Raw genomic sequence first — 18,083 nt, forward strand, 5'->3', positions numbered from 1 at the left:
AGTGGGTGAGAGAGGTGTCTCCTGCAGTCAAGAGGAAGCTGCCCCAGGACCTGCCTTACCTGTCTTGCTAGAGGAGGGGTTCGTGGCACAGTGAGGCTTTAAAAACTCACTGTTTCTCGTTACCTTCCTTAGCAACTGCTGTTATTTACCCTTTTTCCTCTCTAAAGAAAATACGTCACTTCTTAAGCCAACTGAATATGAGAAAATTCATAGTTTATAGCTTTCTGTCTTTCTGAAGAAGGGTTTGAGCCAAGATTTTATTAATAAATCCAAGAACCTGGCTTTGGTGATACAAAAAAGAATTTCTTCCATCATTATCACTTATATACCACGACTTGTTAGAATTTAAAACATCTGCCAACATCAGAAGGTTGTATCACACCACCACATTTTCATTTCCCTTAACAACCCTCCATCTCTCTATTTATCCCAGCATGACACGGTATTTTACTGCACAAAGTTAAACTCGTTGTGAGGAAAGGCAGAAGAGTGACACTGGATACCATCAGTCACACGGAGAGGTGACTCTGACAAACCTGGCAGCTGAATACTGGGACCCAGAGGATTTCTGTTCTACTCAATGTTGTTTCTCTAATTTCAACACTTTTCCCCACTAATATCAAGAAGATGTTTTGAAGTCTTAGAATCAGAAACACCATTCTAGAAATTCTGGCATAGGGAAACAGCACTGATAGCATCAAGCAGACTGTGAGAGCCTGCATGTTGCTCCAAGACACACCTGGATGTGTTATTGACCAAGACAGACACCAGCCTGGTTCTGCATTTCCCTTGAAACACAGCTTTCCAGTCCTAAAAAGGTAATTCAAAAGCTGTACTGTTTGTGTAGCACATTTGTGTTGGGCAGGATATCATTGCTGGTTCAGTGCCAGCGTATGTTTCTCCACAGCATAGCTACACAATTCCACAAGCACAACTATGTTTGGAAAACCCATTAAAGGAAATGGCACGTTTTGTCAGTTTGCAAGAAACAACAGAAAGGCATAATAAAGTTATATTTCAACCTATCTTTCATAAGCATAAATGTGTATAACATACTTAAGTGATAACATATTGCCATTTAAAACATTCTTACCTGCTCAGTTATTGAGCTTAAATCATTGGTGGATGAAAAATCTTCCTCTTCATTTTCAAAGAACTCATAGTAGTTCTCCAGAAGCCCCGCCATTATTCTGCTAACTAGTTCTTGTTCTTTCAGATCCTCCACATCTGTGTAAATGCTAAAGATGTCAACACTGGGTTACTTTAGAGATCTAAATTCAGCTGTTTCCCCAAAGACTCCCGTGAATGACTTCTATGACTGAGGGCTGCACTTCACACCATCATCCCTAATCCGTTCACAGAACACAGAGAACTTTGTGTCCTTCACACCAGTGCATTATAAAGCTTTATTCCAGCTGATATTTAAAAGTGATAAAGTACCAACTATTTTGTCAATTAACTTTTCACGAGGAATTTTTAAAGTGTAAGTATTTCCTATAGAGGGGAATCCCCAGGATACATTTATACCAGAACAGCTTTATTCCACAACTGCTTTCCTGCTACAAATAGTAATCTTAGGGACTATCTCTAAAAAATGTGAACCTCAGTATAATTACAGCAACGCAACAACCACATCAGTGGTTTCTAATGCCACAGCTCATAGACAAGCTGTTAAATCTGAGCAAAAACTGTAAGATAAAACTGGGGTGAGGGAGTGGGGGGAACAGAAAGAAAGATGTTGCCCAAAACATATTCATAGGAACATAGACTGGTTTGGGTTGGAGGGACCTTAAAGCTCATCCAGTTCCCACCCCCTGCCATGGGCAGGGACACCTTCTACTAGAGCAGGTTGCTCCAAGCCCCTGTGTCCAACCTGGCCTTGAACACTGCCAGGGATGGGGCAGCCACAGCTTCTCTGGGAACTTCATCTTGTGTACTTGCTACTGCTACTCACGGACTAGCAATGAGTTCACACTACAGATGTACACTGTCAAATACACACAAAAACACCACATGAACTTTTAAAACCAACTTACTGAAAAACATCCGGGCCAAAGACTGCAGCTAAAGAACTCGCTGACCAGATTTCTTCATGATGAGATGCTACATTAGCTAAAAATTTACACAGAAACTTTAACAAACTGTAATTAACAGGTGGAAGCTGCTGCAAGAGGAACCTCAACTTTCTTCCAAATTCATCTTCATTATTATAATCTGGAAAATGTAATAAAAGTATTTTAATCACAGGAATAAATATCTGCTTTTTCATATTTAATATTGATCAACTTTTTGACTCTGACAATAATTACTTGCTTCTGAAGTACAACTGATTGGGTCAGACCACAGACGAAACTGTTAGCATTTGACTTGTGATGGTTTGGGCTGAGATTTCATTACTAAATTTCTCCACGGAAAAAGGGAAAAAAAAACCCAAAACCAACAAACAAGCAACCAGACAAACAAAAAACCACCCAACCCACATATGCGAAGGGTATTTACACTGGTGGTACTTCATAACAATATGTCCCTGCATCTCACCCTCTCATTTCGGTCTCTGGGTTAGTCCCTTCCTCTCTGATCTCTGCAAGAGAGGCTGAGAACTCCTTTCCTATTCTGTCACTCTTCTCCAGTGATGTCAGAGGTTTGGATGGGTGGTGAAGAGACAGGGGAACAGAACAAAAAACCCAAACCCTTCCCAGTCTTGTTGCCATAGCACAGGACCATCAGATTACTTCCCCCGATGATAAACTCTAAGTTTAATTTCTTCTGTGAAACAAATTGAGAAGCTAAACCAATGAGTTCCACCATATTCTCCTCTGCAAGCCCAGTAGGTAGCTGGGCATGTTTTCCCCAGTTAATGCTGATTACACAGGCCAGCTCCTCCAGATCCTTTCATTTTACCACTGTTGCACAATTGCTTGGCAGAAGAGCTATAGAGACAGCAACAGCTCCAAGGACAGCAAGCTAACCTAAAACCTAAATTCTGCTTCAGACAAGCTCCTCTGGCACTTCTTCCTCTCCAAGCATCCCATTCTCAGCACTCTACTTCCTTTTATGACACTCAACTGATGAACACAAGCAATCTCGGTGCAATCATCTAACACATACTTAGCTTGAAGCTTGCTGATTCCATTTCAGACCTGAGAAAGGTTCACCATAAAACTTCCTCATTCTCACCCCACATTTAACTATACCCTTCAGCAAAATATCTCCCCATCAATCTCATTTGTTACATTATAAGCCCTACAAGCAACAGGGTTCAAAGAGTTTACAATAGTTTGTACCCGACAGAGAAATTCAATGTAAAAGAAATGTTGGGAAAGCCAAAATGGGAGAAAAATTGATACTAGCAGACTTTCTCTCCTTTCTCAGGGATCTGAAAACTCTTTTTAGATCAGTTAGAAAGGAAAGAAGACATTTGAAGATGATGAGCAGTTGCTGAGTCCTTAGTATCAAGTCCAAGTAGCAAATTCCCTGTTGTTCACATACAGTAATACCAAATAGTAACCTTGTAGGATTTGATTTACTCAGACACAGGCAACACCTGTGTATTTGTGTATTTGAATACAGGTAGCCAGGCACAGAAAAATACTTCTTCCTGGAAACTGAGCTATGTCTATCAGACAGTGAAAAAGCCAAAACCTGAGTAGAGGAAACTGAAACTCTAATTTTAGTATCAGGAAACAGCATTTAAAGGTTTATGTGTTTTGATTTCCTTGCTGTGGATACCTTTAAATCTTTCTGAAATCACTTTATATTAAACTTTAAAGAAAGACAGTTAAGAAAATAAGCTTCAAGTTTAAGTGAAGCTTTCCTGTGTATTTGCTGAAGAACAACTCTTTTCCCAAAACAATCCATATGTAAATCCTTCCACAATCACCTACTCTAAGATGGAAAAAAACAATTTTCACACTGTATTTTACAAGTCATAGAAGGAAATTACACTGTCACACCAAGAAAGTACACCTCAATCCCATTTCCAGTCCTGATATTGCACATCAAGGTGCACAGCAGTATCAGCTGAGCAACCAGCAGCATTCTGCATTACTTTCTTAACCATCCTTCTGTTATTTATCATCTTTTTCAGGTGGGGGCTACCAAAGGAGGAAAATGAAGCAGTTTCACACTCTGCAGATGACCCTCCGGTTTAGCAGTTGGTAAATAGAGTAACAGTGTATGAAAGCCATGCTATACTCACTCATCCCACAAACCAATTCCCTCTCTGAACAAACAGGACAAGCATGAATGCTATGAAGTTCTCATGAGGAATAAACTCAACAACCAAAACATGCATTTTCCAAAGCAGAACAAGCCCAGCACTTGAAGCAAAGTATGAACTGACACTGGAAAATGAGCAACACTCCTGCAGAGTGACAACCAGCAAACCCCTCAGTTATGTCACAGGGAGCAGAGCTCCAACAGCAATGTACCCTTTGAGGACATTACTAATGTAGTGCTGCAAGACGAGCTTTTTTACTAGTCAAGTTATGAATCAACTCCAACACCACTCAACACAGCAGAGGCCAAAAGACTCAGGAGACTGGATACAGATAGACAAGCTGGGAACTGGTAAGGAAAATACTGTGCCAGCATATGGGTGTCAGTGTGAAAGGGCAAGGTTTTGCAGGATATGAAGAAACATATTTAGTAACAACAATATGCTGATGACAGGATGGGGTTTTTTCCTCCTACAAATGAATTTTAAACTGAAAAAAATCCACACTGGGAGAGCAAATACGACATGAGCACAGGGCTCGAGATCTCTTCTCTAGTATACAAAAGCTCTAAGTGCTACAAAAACATAGGCAGAGTAAGAGAAATTACGAGGAAATAAGAGAAAAGCAGAAAAAAGCACTCCTAGTACTTTGAAGCATCAGTGGAAGATGACACACAGCTTTGATTCCAGTAGCTTTGACCAGTGTCCCAGTATTCATGCACAAGAACGTGGAATACTCAGAACTAATCAGCATGGTATGTGGCAGCTTCACTGTTTTCCTGCATGATGGATAAACTGTGTCTTTGAATGCAGCCTGAGTTTCCTAAAAAGACCTATTTATCTGGGGTTTGTGCTAAGAAAAGGTTATTTGAATGCCTCCTGATACACACATGGTTACACAGAACACCAAAGACACCCCAGTGCCACTACAAATCTCCATTTAATACCGGTTTTCACTCTGAAAATAACACAAATATTGAATCAAAAATCATTATTACCTTGAGAAAGTTGCATCAAATGTATGTGCAAACTGCCAGGGATGACTGGCTCTGGAAGTTCTTGAAGAAAAAACCTAAGAAGGCTGATAGCTGAGGGTACATCTGCTTCTTTAACCAGGTCCACATCTTCTCCATTATCATATCGTTGCCGAAGCCACTCCACTGTCTCAGCGTTCCCATTGACTTGAAAAAGTCCTTCTTGTTCCAGACCCCCTGAGTTAGAAAGAAGTTGCAGAAATAAACTTCTAGAGCTAGCATGGACAAATAGATCAGAAAATACTGATAATCAGATGTGCACAACTCACATACTGACTGAAACACTTACTGGACAACAGTTTTGCAAGACTTCCAGCAGTCCTTTTCCCAGCAAATACATTCTTATGCCCAGCTACAATACAGTAAGCTAAATGTTACAGTACCTAAACTACACCATTTCCTATGAACTATCCTGCTGAGTGCATTAGTCTTAGAAAACAGTGCTAATCAAATGCTACAGAACGAGTAAAGAAAGAAAGTGTGTATCACCAAAAAGAATTCCAACCAAATCACATCCAATTAAATACAAGTAACTTCAGAAAAAAAGCACTCTTCAAAAAATAGTCTACATAAACCACACTTTATTCTGTAAGAATAACAGCTCAATACATTCAAGTACAGCAAGATAGTACATACCATGTTCCTCAATATAGTCCACGACATGGCGGACTATGAATGGAACCTCATTGTCTGGTTGCCCTTCTTGCTGCAGCTCATCAAGTGGAATTCCAAATATTTTGTTAGCAAGAACAGAGTTGCAGTTACTCAAGGAAGGGGAGGAGCTCTTCCTCATATCTTTTTGCAGCCAAAAATCAAAGCTGTCTTTTCTGTCAAATAAGAGGAATTAAAACCAAAAATCATACTTCAGTGCAGGCTGGTTTAATCACCTAATGCAAATACTGCTTGGTCTCTCTCAGTCTGTTGACTGATTTAATGACAAGTTCTATAATGACTCCAAGTACAGCTAAGTAAAGAAACATCTACAACCACGATAGATGTTATGTCCAAGCTTCAACAGAGGACTGAGAAGAACATATATAGCAGCAAAGAAGACTCAGGAAATTCTAGTTACAACATAGCTATTTAAGTCCTAAGGTGCTTCAGGGGAGATGGATCTTCAGCCTGTTTCCTGACAGTATTTATCAGTCAGGTTTTGAAAACCCAACACAAAAACCTCTCAAGAGGAAATGAAACCAGTGGATCATACCAAACCCTCAGGTTTTAGTTATATGAAATGATAAAGTATTTTGTGGTACACAACTGCACTGCAATCAAGTTCTAATATATTCAGCATTTTCTGGGCTATACAATAGAGCTTTCAACACCTGCACCAAATTAAAAATTTTAATAAACATAAACCCCCAAAACTAGTTTCTAGATGCTCAGTGATAGCATTCTTCCCACCATGCAGAAGCTCAAGCTTTCCTTGCAAGTCTTTGCTTGATAAAGGATCTAGGTAGATAACAAAGGTATTACCGAAGACAGTGAAAGTCTTTCAGTTAAACTGTTATCCTGGCAAAACCAAAATATTTCTTCTAGCAAAGAAAAACCTGTCTTTGCAAAAGAAATAATCAAAAAGAAAACATACTTGCTTAAATGCAAGCAGTCACTTTCATAGAGGATGGCACAGAGACCATGAAGTACAGACTGCCAGTCAAAGCACTGCAATCAAACTTAATCTGTTTACTAATGAATTGATAAATTCTAACAGATGAGACATACTGAAATCCACACTTCCTTTTCTTAATAGCTTGAGTAAAGCAGTTGAAGAAACCCACCTCAGAGTACTTAAACAGCCGAGTTTGAAACACGTTTTCTGCGCCAGCTGCCCTCACTGACCAAGCATTCTTTTGTCATTTATGGTTGTTTAAGATTATGGCAAAAGATCAGCCTGTAGTTCCTCATTGAAGAATAGCAGAACTCGATCAGTACTTCAGCAGTTAATCTGAAAAGCAGGAAAATATTATTAGACCATAAAGTTTTCAATAGTTTTAAACTCAGTCTCAAGTCTAAACATCGCGTTTGACGAATTCTCCTCGTTAAATCATCAGTTTCTTGTTCTGCTCTAGAAAGCAGAAAGACCTCACCACACAAAAAAAGCAAATCTCTTTTTTCACTTAGGAGTTAACCAAACTTAAAGCGAACACATGGGGCAGCTAAGCCTTAGCAATTATCAAATGATTTTCAGACTCATTCATTCTTCTTCCAAAGAACCATGAAGGGCTAAGTAGGTTAGACAGTGTTTTAGAGTACCTGCCATACCAAAGCATTTCATGGCTATAAAGTTTTTATAAGGATCTCAGGCACTGGCTTAACACTCCATCTTTAAATGGCACAACCAAAACCAAAGTCCTAACTAAGGAACATAGAGAGTCAACTAGTTTTCAGTGGTACAGATCTAGGAAGTTGCTTATTTGTCCTAACTTCCAGTTCAAAGCCCAAGTCATCATCAGATCTGGATACAGGAAACAACTTCCCTCAAATTAAGACTCCCTTGAACCACCCACAGTTTTGCCACCTTTTAGAATCCCAACTATTTGGACATTTTTCATGTTCTCAGCTCTCAAAATAGCTACAAACCACAGCAATTGCCTTTTGGTTTTGTGTGGTACTAAACACTTAAATTGCAGCTTCATGACATAGTGGAGCTGATTTAATGCCCAGATACAGTCAAAGGGTCACCTCAGCCCCTTAATCTCACCTATTACCTGTTCTAATTAAACTCAAGCAACTGTAAACGGGCAAAACTAGCTTGAAACATAGACGTACACACACAAACAGAATATGCACCATCAAAGCTAGACAATGAAAAGGCTTTCCCTGGCTTTAAAACCTTCCACTTCATAATTTGAGATCGATATGAGAATTCAGCTGACAGCCTTGAGAAAAGCACCTTCCCTCTCTTTGTTCCCCCACATTGGCTCTTGCTTCTATTCCACATCAGAAAAAAATCAACTTCATCTTCACTTTCAAAGTCCTAACACCCACTACTCTCATTTCAGGACCAAAATGCCAGTCCATTGCCTAGCCTTTACACCAGGAATCCAGAGCCCTTCCAATAGTTTGAAAAAATAACATTTGCCTGCTCCAAATCCTCCCCACACATGCACCCATGTGTTAACACTGAGCTGACCATAAGCTCTGCTTCATCCTCCTCAAAATTTTCTTGCATTGAGGCCTAGAAGAAAAGAATATTTCATGCCTAAAAGCGTTTCAGTCTTTGCCTAATGATGTAAGCAATGCTGACCAATATTCTTTCCTGTTCTTTGTCATCTGTCTCTGTATTACAGAGAGGTTGTAAATGTGTTATGTGTCTCACACAAGTGGATCCTGGTCTGAGATCAGGACTCCAGGTGAGCTGAGAGCAGAAAATGAAGGGATACATTCCGGTCAACAAGCTTTACTTTCCTTTTTTAACCAATCATGTTCCAATCTCTCATTGAGTATTCCTGGTTACAAGAAGATCCTGCCAGCTTTCAGCCCTGAAGCAGTCACATTTCATGACTGTCCTGCCATTTTTCTTATCATTTTGGTCTATTAAGCCACAGTCAACACAATCTTTCCATGCAAGTAGATTTCAATCAACCCCAATGTATCATGCAGCTTTTAAAATCTGAAGATGCACACTTTCTGAAGTTCTACCAAAGTCAACCACGTATCCACAAGGAACCAGACAGCCTCATGTTAGGGGAGGTAATGGCAGCTGAGGAAAAACCTTTGATGGATCTGCCACAATGCTCCAGGCTGCCTTGCTCAAACCTACCAACCTTCAACTAAACATCAAAACAAGCACCACCTAATAAAAAGAGCAAATTAGAAGCAACCACTTCTTTATAATTTAGCACCAAATGAACAATCTCGTGGTCCAGCTTCTCTAGCAAAGACAACTTAGGTAGCTGACATAAAAGCACTGCCATTTTCACCAGGTGCTGCAGACAAATAGGCTACCTGAAAATTAACTTCATTCAGGAGACAGTAAAATAGAAGTCTTTCTGTTGTCATTTTTTACTAGCTTGGCAATGTAACAATGAAGTCAAAACAGCCTGGTTGCCTCCTTGTTACAGTCAAACTGGATTTACAACCCAAGCTCATACTTTAAACATAGTTTTATAGGGCTTATCATCATTTATATGCTATCACCTATCACTGAAGGAAAGGCTCATAAATAATTACATATCTCTTCTTCTGATATTGACCAACAGCTTTCCCACTTGCCCTTCCTTGACTCAAGATGTCCACCACTTCAACGCAGACACGTATGAAAACTAGGATAAGATATAGAAATGTCAATATTACTTCTAGAGTCTTTTACAAACACTAAGCAAGTCTGTGGGGGATGTTCTTTCTTTGCCATGATCAAACATTCCAAAAAACACGAGGTGATCCATTCAACTATTTGCAGGTTTGCCCCTCTTATCCTGACCCTTTTGAACATGTGCCTCTCCCTCCCAATTTCACAGCCTACATGCTTCACAAGTCCTATCAAGAGAGACACAGGAAATAAAACACCACACCACACCAGCTTGTGCTTATTAGACATATTCCGGTTGCATCTTTCTCATCTACCTCCCGCCTTGTTACTACAAACACTTGCAAAGATCCCCTAAGCTACAGTGATGTTCTACAAAATGTAACTACAGAAAACTAACATTAAACCTTATTGTGACCATATATTAGACCATCATTTTACAAGAGGCTGAAAAAAACCCAACATACCATGTCCTATGCAACATCTCCAAGCACCTTAAATGAGGGTAAAACATCAAGTTTCATTCTGTGTATTTCAGTGCTCTCATCTGTTATTAAAAGAGGGGTTTTGGGGGGTTAGGGTTTGGGGTTTTGAGGGCTTTTTGTTGTTGTTGTTAATAATAAGGCAAGTACCAGGCAAGAGTCTGCTGGGAAAACAGCACCACAAGTCTCATTTTGCCATCATAATAGCATTCACTTATCTTGGCAACCGAAGAAGTATTCACACCCACATATGAAATGCCACTAAAGAAAACACAGAATACATGGCTAACTGTTAGTATCTGAGGAATACATATGAAAGTTTAGACTTAAAATTAGCTCAGCTTTTACATTACTGGCTAAATTACAAATATATGGGTGTCTTTTTAAATTAAAGGCCTCAGGGCTCCACCACCTTCCCGTAAAGCAAAGGAATGAAACAAGAAGAAGATAAAAAAGGCTCCTAACTGAAACCATGCCATAGGAATGAAAACATTCATCTGCCTGTAGAATTTCTGCCACAAGTCTCAACTATTTAAGCAATTCTTTTATTTGCTTGTTTTATCTAGCAAGAAATTCATATCATCTGTGAAGCCAAAACCAAAGCTAACAATGTCTGCCATTCCGTTCTATTTTTAATATATTATTTTGTGGGATTAGGAGACATCAGCGATTTATTTTTTTCTTGTAACATGAAAAGTAAAAACTAAACATAAGACTTTGAGATAGGGATAAAAGTGTTAAAGGGCACTCGCTTGCCCCTGCTTCTCAGGAAATGCACCTCAAGTTGAGACTGGCTTTTTCAGTCCGCAGCGCTGTATCCTGTCACCCACCCACATGGCCTCACATCGGCTCCAAACAGAACCCATACACATCCTCCACTATAAGGAGGATCATTTCTGCAAGGCAAGGGGGTTTAGTTACAAATAAACTCCACAAAAACATTAAGGTGTCTCTACGTTCTTCACATCTTCCTCTATATTTAATAAAAATCATCTATTATGTTACTTAAATGACTTTCTCATAACTAGCCAAAATCTGTGATGCCCCTCTGGATGCATACAGTAAACATACTTTAAATCCAAATAAAGAGGGTTTTTTCAGCTAAGTTTGAAATGTTCAAAGTTGTAACAGATTTTAAGAATTTCAATTTGATGGCCTAAACTTATGACAGAGATTCCAACTTGGAGTCACAGAAACTTTCCTCATGTAGGGATATCATCCAGAGCCAGGTGTGAGCAGGAGGATCTGCCTCGGACACTGTGGTGTACCAGCTCCCTGTAGAACACACAGCCCCACTTGGCAACTGCTACACACTATTTCATTTATGGCTTTGAAAAATGGCAACCAGCAGTCTTCCCTTTGCTCTAAAGTTTTAGCAAGATAAATGGAGCCTTCACTCCTGTGATTTTCAGCTTTTGTTTGGCTAATAAGTAAAAATAAAGTATTTTGCTCATTTGAATTAATCCAGTCAAAATTGATAAGATGGCAGGTTGGGGCAGGAGACACAGCTTAGAGGCAAATAAAAAAATACAAGTTAAAAACCCTTAAAAACTCCCATCCCAAGCTTTTAGCAAACACACAGAACACTACCACAAACTCAGGACATAGAAAAGGACAAACGCTACTTGTCTCAAGAGACTAGCTGAAAACATGCAGAGCTGGGCAAGTGCTTGAATATATAGACACACCGAATATCCTTCATGTAAAAAGAATCATCAATTTCAAAGCAACATTTAAGTACTCATTAATATATGAGTAGTCAAAACAAAAATTGTTTAAGGATATATATTTTAAAACCAGAAGATTAGCTTAAAATAGATCTTACAGCAAGATTTGTTCTTTCTGACTGTCAGGGAAATCAGCTATTGGAAGGCATTTTAGTAAAAAGTCTAGATTGGCAAATCAGACAATTGGGCTCAGCTGTTATTTCAAATTTCACAACCTGGACTTCTTAAGAATTCATTCCTCATCCCCATGAAGGCAGAATGTTTTAAAATAAGTGTAACTACAGCATTTAACTCGCAGTGTTGAAGGAAACCATGTCAGAATAAATGTCTTTTCAAGCATGTTCGACTTCCCTGCTCCCTTCATTTCTTAGCATGGTTATTAACTCTTCACTGACGTGTCTGCTTTCTGCTTAAACAGGAATCAAAAAGCAACAACCTTGTGGCAGTTTTGCACACAATCACAAAAGGAGCCAGCAGAAGCAGGAACACCAGCTATTTAACAAACTCACTACTTGCATGTACATGCCTTCACATGTGTGCTCACACACACACACGCGACCTCAATTAGCTAAAATTCTGCATCATCTGCCACTAGCACTCGAGATGGTTGTACTGACAAATAAAAGCACAAAAAATACAACATCAGATTTAGCAGAATGCAACTGTAATGCAGTTTTTGTTCCCTAGAAATGCCGTAGCAAGCCACCTAATTTACAAATTAGACCAATTCAAAATAAGCCTCGATGTCCTTACCATGGCAGAAAGCAAGAAAACAACTCTAGAAAGCTCCTCTGAAAAAGATATTCCTAAAATTGATGGAATTTGGGATTTTATTTTTAAAACTTACAAGCCAAGAAACCACAGTATTGATTAGTATTTGTTTTCCAGCCATTTAAGTTTAGTCTACAATTTCAGCTGCCGGAACCTGATTAGACTTGCTGTGAAAAAGCCCATCATCCAATACAGATCTTCACGAGAGGCAGGAAAGTGGGCAGGCTTTAGTTAGATGAAATGCAAAATTAGGAAAAAAAAAACAAACCCAAAACCTACAAAGATTCAAATTTTAAGCAGCAAATTAAGCATTTTGCAGCTGCATTGCAATAGCATTAGTAAACCCTCAAACACAGCGACTGATTTAAGCAACATTCCAAAACGATTTTACATTTTAAAAGAGCAAGCTGAGAGATCACCAAAATGTGAGCTGATTTTCAAGTGGTTTGATATGCAAAAAGAATACTTTATATTCACTTACTAGACGAAATCCAAAGGCTTTTAAACAGCATTACAGCAACTCGGAATCCTTCTACAACTGTATCGTAGCAGGAGGAATTCAGTAAAACCATCAGCGATACCAGAAAGAAGTCGATGTTTGCTCACTGCTTCACACCCACCACTGAACACTGCCAGATTTGCTCTCAGCTGCTGCTGCCAATGCACATGTGCAGAATTATAAAGAAACTTCCTGCTCGCACAGATCCCATCACATTCTTAACGACAGTAGTTAATAAATAAAAAGGCTTTTGTATCTTGTGTAACAGCTAATTATATTCGTGCTACTTGCCTCCCCCCAAAGTAAAGCTGTACTCCACCAACCACAAACGTATAATTGCCACTACATCAGATAATAACTTAGGTGCAACGGCGTTATAAAAGTACACTGAGGTAACAGACAGGAAGAAATTATCAGTAAAACTATGCAACTTGAGAGGTTCACATTATAAACCCAAAGCAGTTTAACAATTGTCACCACTGTTAAGAGACTTTGGAACAGAAGTCAAGCTACCACAGACACACCAAAAAAAGCAAACTATAAATAGATAATGCACTTAATTTATTATACATAAGTTCTCCTATTACATACATTTATCATCAGCCTGTTTCTCTCTGTCCCGAGCAGGTAAGCAGGAATTCACATTGGAACTCAACACGTTACAGAATGTAATACATGGCCGGTTCGCTATGGAAACACTGCCTCTGTCACAACGATGACCACGTGCCACCAAAATAAAGGACAGTCTTAGCATCCCCACTGAAGGAATAAGACATCTCAATGAAGAGTTCAATTCTGTAGCAATGGGTCTTTGAATTGCAAGGGAAGGGGAGAGAGAAAAAAGGGGGGGGAGAAGGGTAGAAGAGAGGGGACTGCTAATGAGGTCTCCTCCACAACCCATTCTTGCCACAACTTGATCATGACCAAATCTGAAGATGCCACCAGAATCACAAGGTTAGAAATTACATTGCAGCCTCAAATGAAATAACCTAATGACAATAAAAGAGTGACAAGACAACAAAAGATTTTATTAAATGTGAAGTTCAGCAAAAAGGGAAAAAAAACCTTTCAAATATACATGCTTAAAAAAAACCAGGCGGCAAATAAAGGAAGAAAGAACGGCATTCATAAGATTCCAGCTTTCATCTTTTCAATTTTGTCCAAGTATTATTATCCTCCACAGCTGAGCACAAATTTTAATCCTGAACACACTGCAGGGAACACTGAACAGAAGAGACCTATGAAGAGGGCAGGGAGTGAGACTGGAACCTGGACAATCCATCCAGGGCTCCCACCAGATCCTCTGTTCTGCCCGAGCAGCTGCCCCACCCAAACGTCCTTACAAAGCTCCAGATAGCAAAGCAAATAAAACCCTCAATCTAAAAATCCTCTGCAGCCACAGTCTTTGTTACAAGCTGTGTGAACATGAACATAATGCAGGATCTTTATTTTCAGCTCAAGTTTTCTTTTTTCTAAGACGAAGGTACAGGATAAAATTTCACACATTCACAGGTGAGAGGCCTTAAGAGCAGCCTGGTTTGTTACTATCATAACAGAACTATTAATTACACTATAATCAGAATACAGTCCTAGTTCCAGGTCAAAATATTGCCCATTTCTTGCACTGAATGACTCCACCCATATGTTGCAAGCAGAACAGGCTTTCAGCACCATCATCATCTAAACTATGGGGTTTAAGACTCAAAAAACAAATCAGCTCTACAAAAAATAGATGCAGTAACAAATACATTCTCTTTTAGGCTGTAAGAATACACAGGATTCATCTGAACTGACTGAACTCTCACAAATCCCAACAGTTGGCTACGAGGCCAGTACAAAACTACAAAGCCAAATCTGAATTTGCTAAAGCCTTCAGACAGGTCATCACTCCCAAACAAAGTTTTTGCAGGTAAAATTTAGAACTTGGAGAAGGTAACGGCCAGTAAGAGACTCGAAATGACTTGCCCAATTTCACTAACTTTCCAAGGAACTATGCAGAATTCCTGTATTCCCTGCCTGGCTACAATTTAGACATGAGCCATACAGCCTCTCTGCTGAATAACCGATACATTCATTACTTTAAAAACTGCATGACAGGTAACAAATCTCCCTCATTAATGGCCCTTCACAGAAGATTTAATATTCCTTCAGTTCTAGATCTCCTTCTCAAATGTTTTGGATAAAGTGTTATTTTTGTTTAGTTCTTAAGTAACAGTTCCCAAATCAGAAATTATTAATAAATATAGAACTGCAATACAAGGGAAATATAGAACCGCAATACAAGGGAAAAAGAAGTTAAAATGGGCTACCATCTTCCACCCTCACAGATGCAAATACTGCCTTGCCCTGCAAGCAGTCAGTTCACTCTCATCCTAATGGCTGCTAGATTTTTGTTTTGTGTGCTAACATGGCAGCAAAAAATAACCTGGTGTTACGCACAGGATTTAAGGACAACTTGAAGGCATTCTCTTACTGATAGCAGTTCCTCTTCCTTAGAGCTGCAGCTTCTTGGGGAAGGGTCAGGGAGGGGAAACCAAAACAACAAGCGAAGAAAAATAGTAACAAAAATCGAAACTAGAAGAGGCTTGGCAGGTTTTACTCACTTTCTAGTGTGCCCTAGAAAAGGGCATCACTGCTGAGCTATAAACATCTGCCCAGAGATCAAAAGGTTGAGTGTTTGAAAAGGAGAAAACCACCGCAAAAAGCCTTCACACACACAAAGCCGGGGCTTTCACGACAGTTACTGTCTATTCCAAATGCAGGGAATATTTCTTCAGCCTCGCCTGCTTTTGCAAGCATGCTGTTATGTACCTGAGAAAGAAAAGCTTCACTGCTTGCACAGGTCTCCTGTTATGAGCCACAGATGTTAAATGAAGTCTTTTTCATGAGCTATTAGAAGGTTCTCCAATGTTACAGTGCATACGGCAAGAGCCCAAACTGACTCAGCAGATACAAACTATCATTTCCCAAGCTCAAGTGTTTTGACACGTTGTCCATGTCAGAATGTGCAAGCATTAGAAATGATCAGGAGCTTCTCTCGGTCAACCTCTTTAAATGTAACCATGAAACACACAACTTGATTGATTTTTCTTAAATAACACTGTGAATTTTCAGTTTGATGCTTTCAAAACATCGAGATATTTGATTCCTTGTTGTAACATCGTCAAGACAAGGAAAGGATCCCTATGGTGCTAGACAACATGCAAAACACAGACAAAGCAGGTGAGAAAATACTGTAAATACCTTCAAATCTATGCAGCAAAGAACACACAAAGCAATTTACTGGTAATAAGCAGTACAAAAAGAGAAAACACACAGACTAAGACGACACCTGAATTTGTTATAATATAGGCCCATAAAGTAGCTTTTTCTTTTCTTTTTTTATGCTGGCAGATGAAACTGTACAGCAGACAGAAAAACTTCAACCCTAAACGCTAATCCAGTTCACCAATTTATTCCTAAGTCACACACTAACTATTCCACCCCTGAGGACACTTGGGAATACGTGCCTGAAAAAACGAAACACCTGTGTTGGGTTTTATATATTGAGTTTCTTTTTTCTTGAACAGGAAAGAGTGATTTGGTGGTAGTCACTTTATTCATTTGTTACCTTTTTCCCCCCTCCCTTGTTCAAATTTAGAAGTGCTGCCAGACCAAGAAACTCCAGAGTAAGAATTAAGTATTAAAAGTTCAAGTTGCACTGTTTGATTGCAGTTATTTTGTGGTTGGGTTGGTTTTTTTCAAACCTGGAAGAAATACCGTAACACTGGAGCATCCCGTGTTGAAGCAACTTTCTGGTAGCAAGAAGCATTTACACTCAAATGTTTAAACCCCTAAGGAGCATCCAAGAACAATGGAAGCAGACACACTGACAGATTCCTCAGAAGATACATTTGGTCACAGGATGGAGCGTTGCACCCATAAGCTAGTGTTCTCAGTGCTAGCTTTGCCTTATATTCACGCAAGATTTAGTGACCACCTTCCTTTAACTTCTGGGAACAACTTTGCTGGCGTGAAGCTGCCAGGCTAACACTGTCAGCGCGCCAAGCCCCATCGCAGGGAGGAATAAAGCCGACCCACCGTGGGAGGAGGGAACAGGCTCGGCAGACAAGTCTGCTGCAAGAGCCAAGAAATCCCTGCAGGCTACCAGGGCTGCCTCCCAGGTCCCAGCGACACAAGTGCAACGTGGGAAGCGAACGCACCGCTTGACAGCTCCCTCCGAGAGGCTCTAGCAACTTCTGCACCGCACAGCCCCTGCGGCGCGCCCGCCGCTGCCCGCACGAGGAAGTTCCCGCGCCCGTACCGGTGCCAGAAGGTTCCTGAAGCCTGACGCGACACTCTCCCTACCCCTCAACCCACCTCCCAACCGGGGACCCGGCCTGGGCCGCCCTCCCCGCGGTCTGAGGAGCGACACCCCCCCCCCCCCCCCCCCACTACCACAACCACCACCACAGCCCCCGGCCCGCGCAGCGCCGCGCATGCGCCCCGCGGCCCCTCACCGTTGCCGGGTGACTCGCCCTCCCCGCCGTCCTCAGCACCAAGCAGCAGGTTCCTCCGCCTCTTCCTACCCCGGGGGGCCGGCGACGGGCCTCTCCTCTCCGTTCCCCTCGCAGGCCTCGCCCCACCGCCGCCGCTGTTGCTGTGCCTCCCCGGCCGCCGTCCGGTGCTGCCGCCGCCGCCGCCGCGGCACCCCCCCCCCACCTCAGCCGCTCGTTCGCGCCTCCGCGAGCGGGGGGTCCCCAACGGTAGCGGCGGCAACTGGCGGAAGTGACGCGCTGACTGACAGGTGCAGCGCGCGCGCGGGTCCCCCCCCCGCCTTTTCCCTTCCCCTCTCCTCGTCCCCTCCCCTCCCCTCAGGGTCACGTGCCGAGGGGAGGGGCGGGGCCGCGCTGAGGTAGGGGGTGAGCGCGGTCCCGCTGTTGCCGGTCGCTCCGCCTCAGGCGGCGGCGGGGACCGGGGCGGGAAACGGCGCCTCAATAAGGGGGAATCGACGGCCCCGGGCGAGAAACGCCACCTCAACAAGGGGGAATCGACGGCCCCGGGCGAGGTGGCCGCTGTCCGTTATGGCCGCGAGCTGCCCGGCGCCTCAGGCACTGCCCCACCGC

The 18,083-nt window shown here is 41.4% G+C and overlaps 1 protein-coding gene across 3 annotated transcripts in view; it reads right to left on the bottom strand.

The window, feature by feature from the left end:
* The window catches only part of FAM13B (family with sequence similarity 13 member B), a 49,103-nt gene extending 31,344 nt beyond the window's left edge, over positions 1-17,759 (bottom strand). For 2 of the 3 annotated variants that reach the window (XM_030503931.1, XM_030503929.1), the window contains exons 1-6: positions 17,478-17,759; positions 7,029-7,195; positions 5,887-6,077; positions 5,215-5,427; positions 2,037-2,214; positions 1,094-1,238 (exon numbers count right to left, since the gene is read on the bottom strand). In XM_030503931.1, coding sequence (XP_030359791.1) covers positions 1,094-1,238; positions 2,037-2,214; positions 5,215-5,427; positions 5,887-6,043 — 693 coding nt within the window. In that variant the 5' untranslated portion in view covers positions 6,044-6,077; positions 7,029-7,195; positions 17,478-17,759. Of the gene's footprint in view, positions 1-1,093; positions 1,239-2,036; positions 2,215-5,214; positions 5,428-5,886; positions 6,078-7,028; positions 7,196-12,960; positions 13,985-17,477 lie in introns of those variants that run through there. The other variant, XM_030503930.1, reaches the window with a different exon arrangement.
* Positions 17,760-18,083: the final 324 nt, after the last annotated feature.

This window comes from Strigops habroptila, chromosome 12, assembly GCF_004027225.2.
Source record: "Strigops habroptila isolate Jane chromosome 12, bStrHab1.2.pri, whole genome shotgun sequence".
Classification (NCBI taxonomy): Eukaryota; Metazoa; Chordata; class Aves; order Psittaciformes; family Psittacidae; genus Strigops; species Strigops habroptila.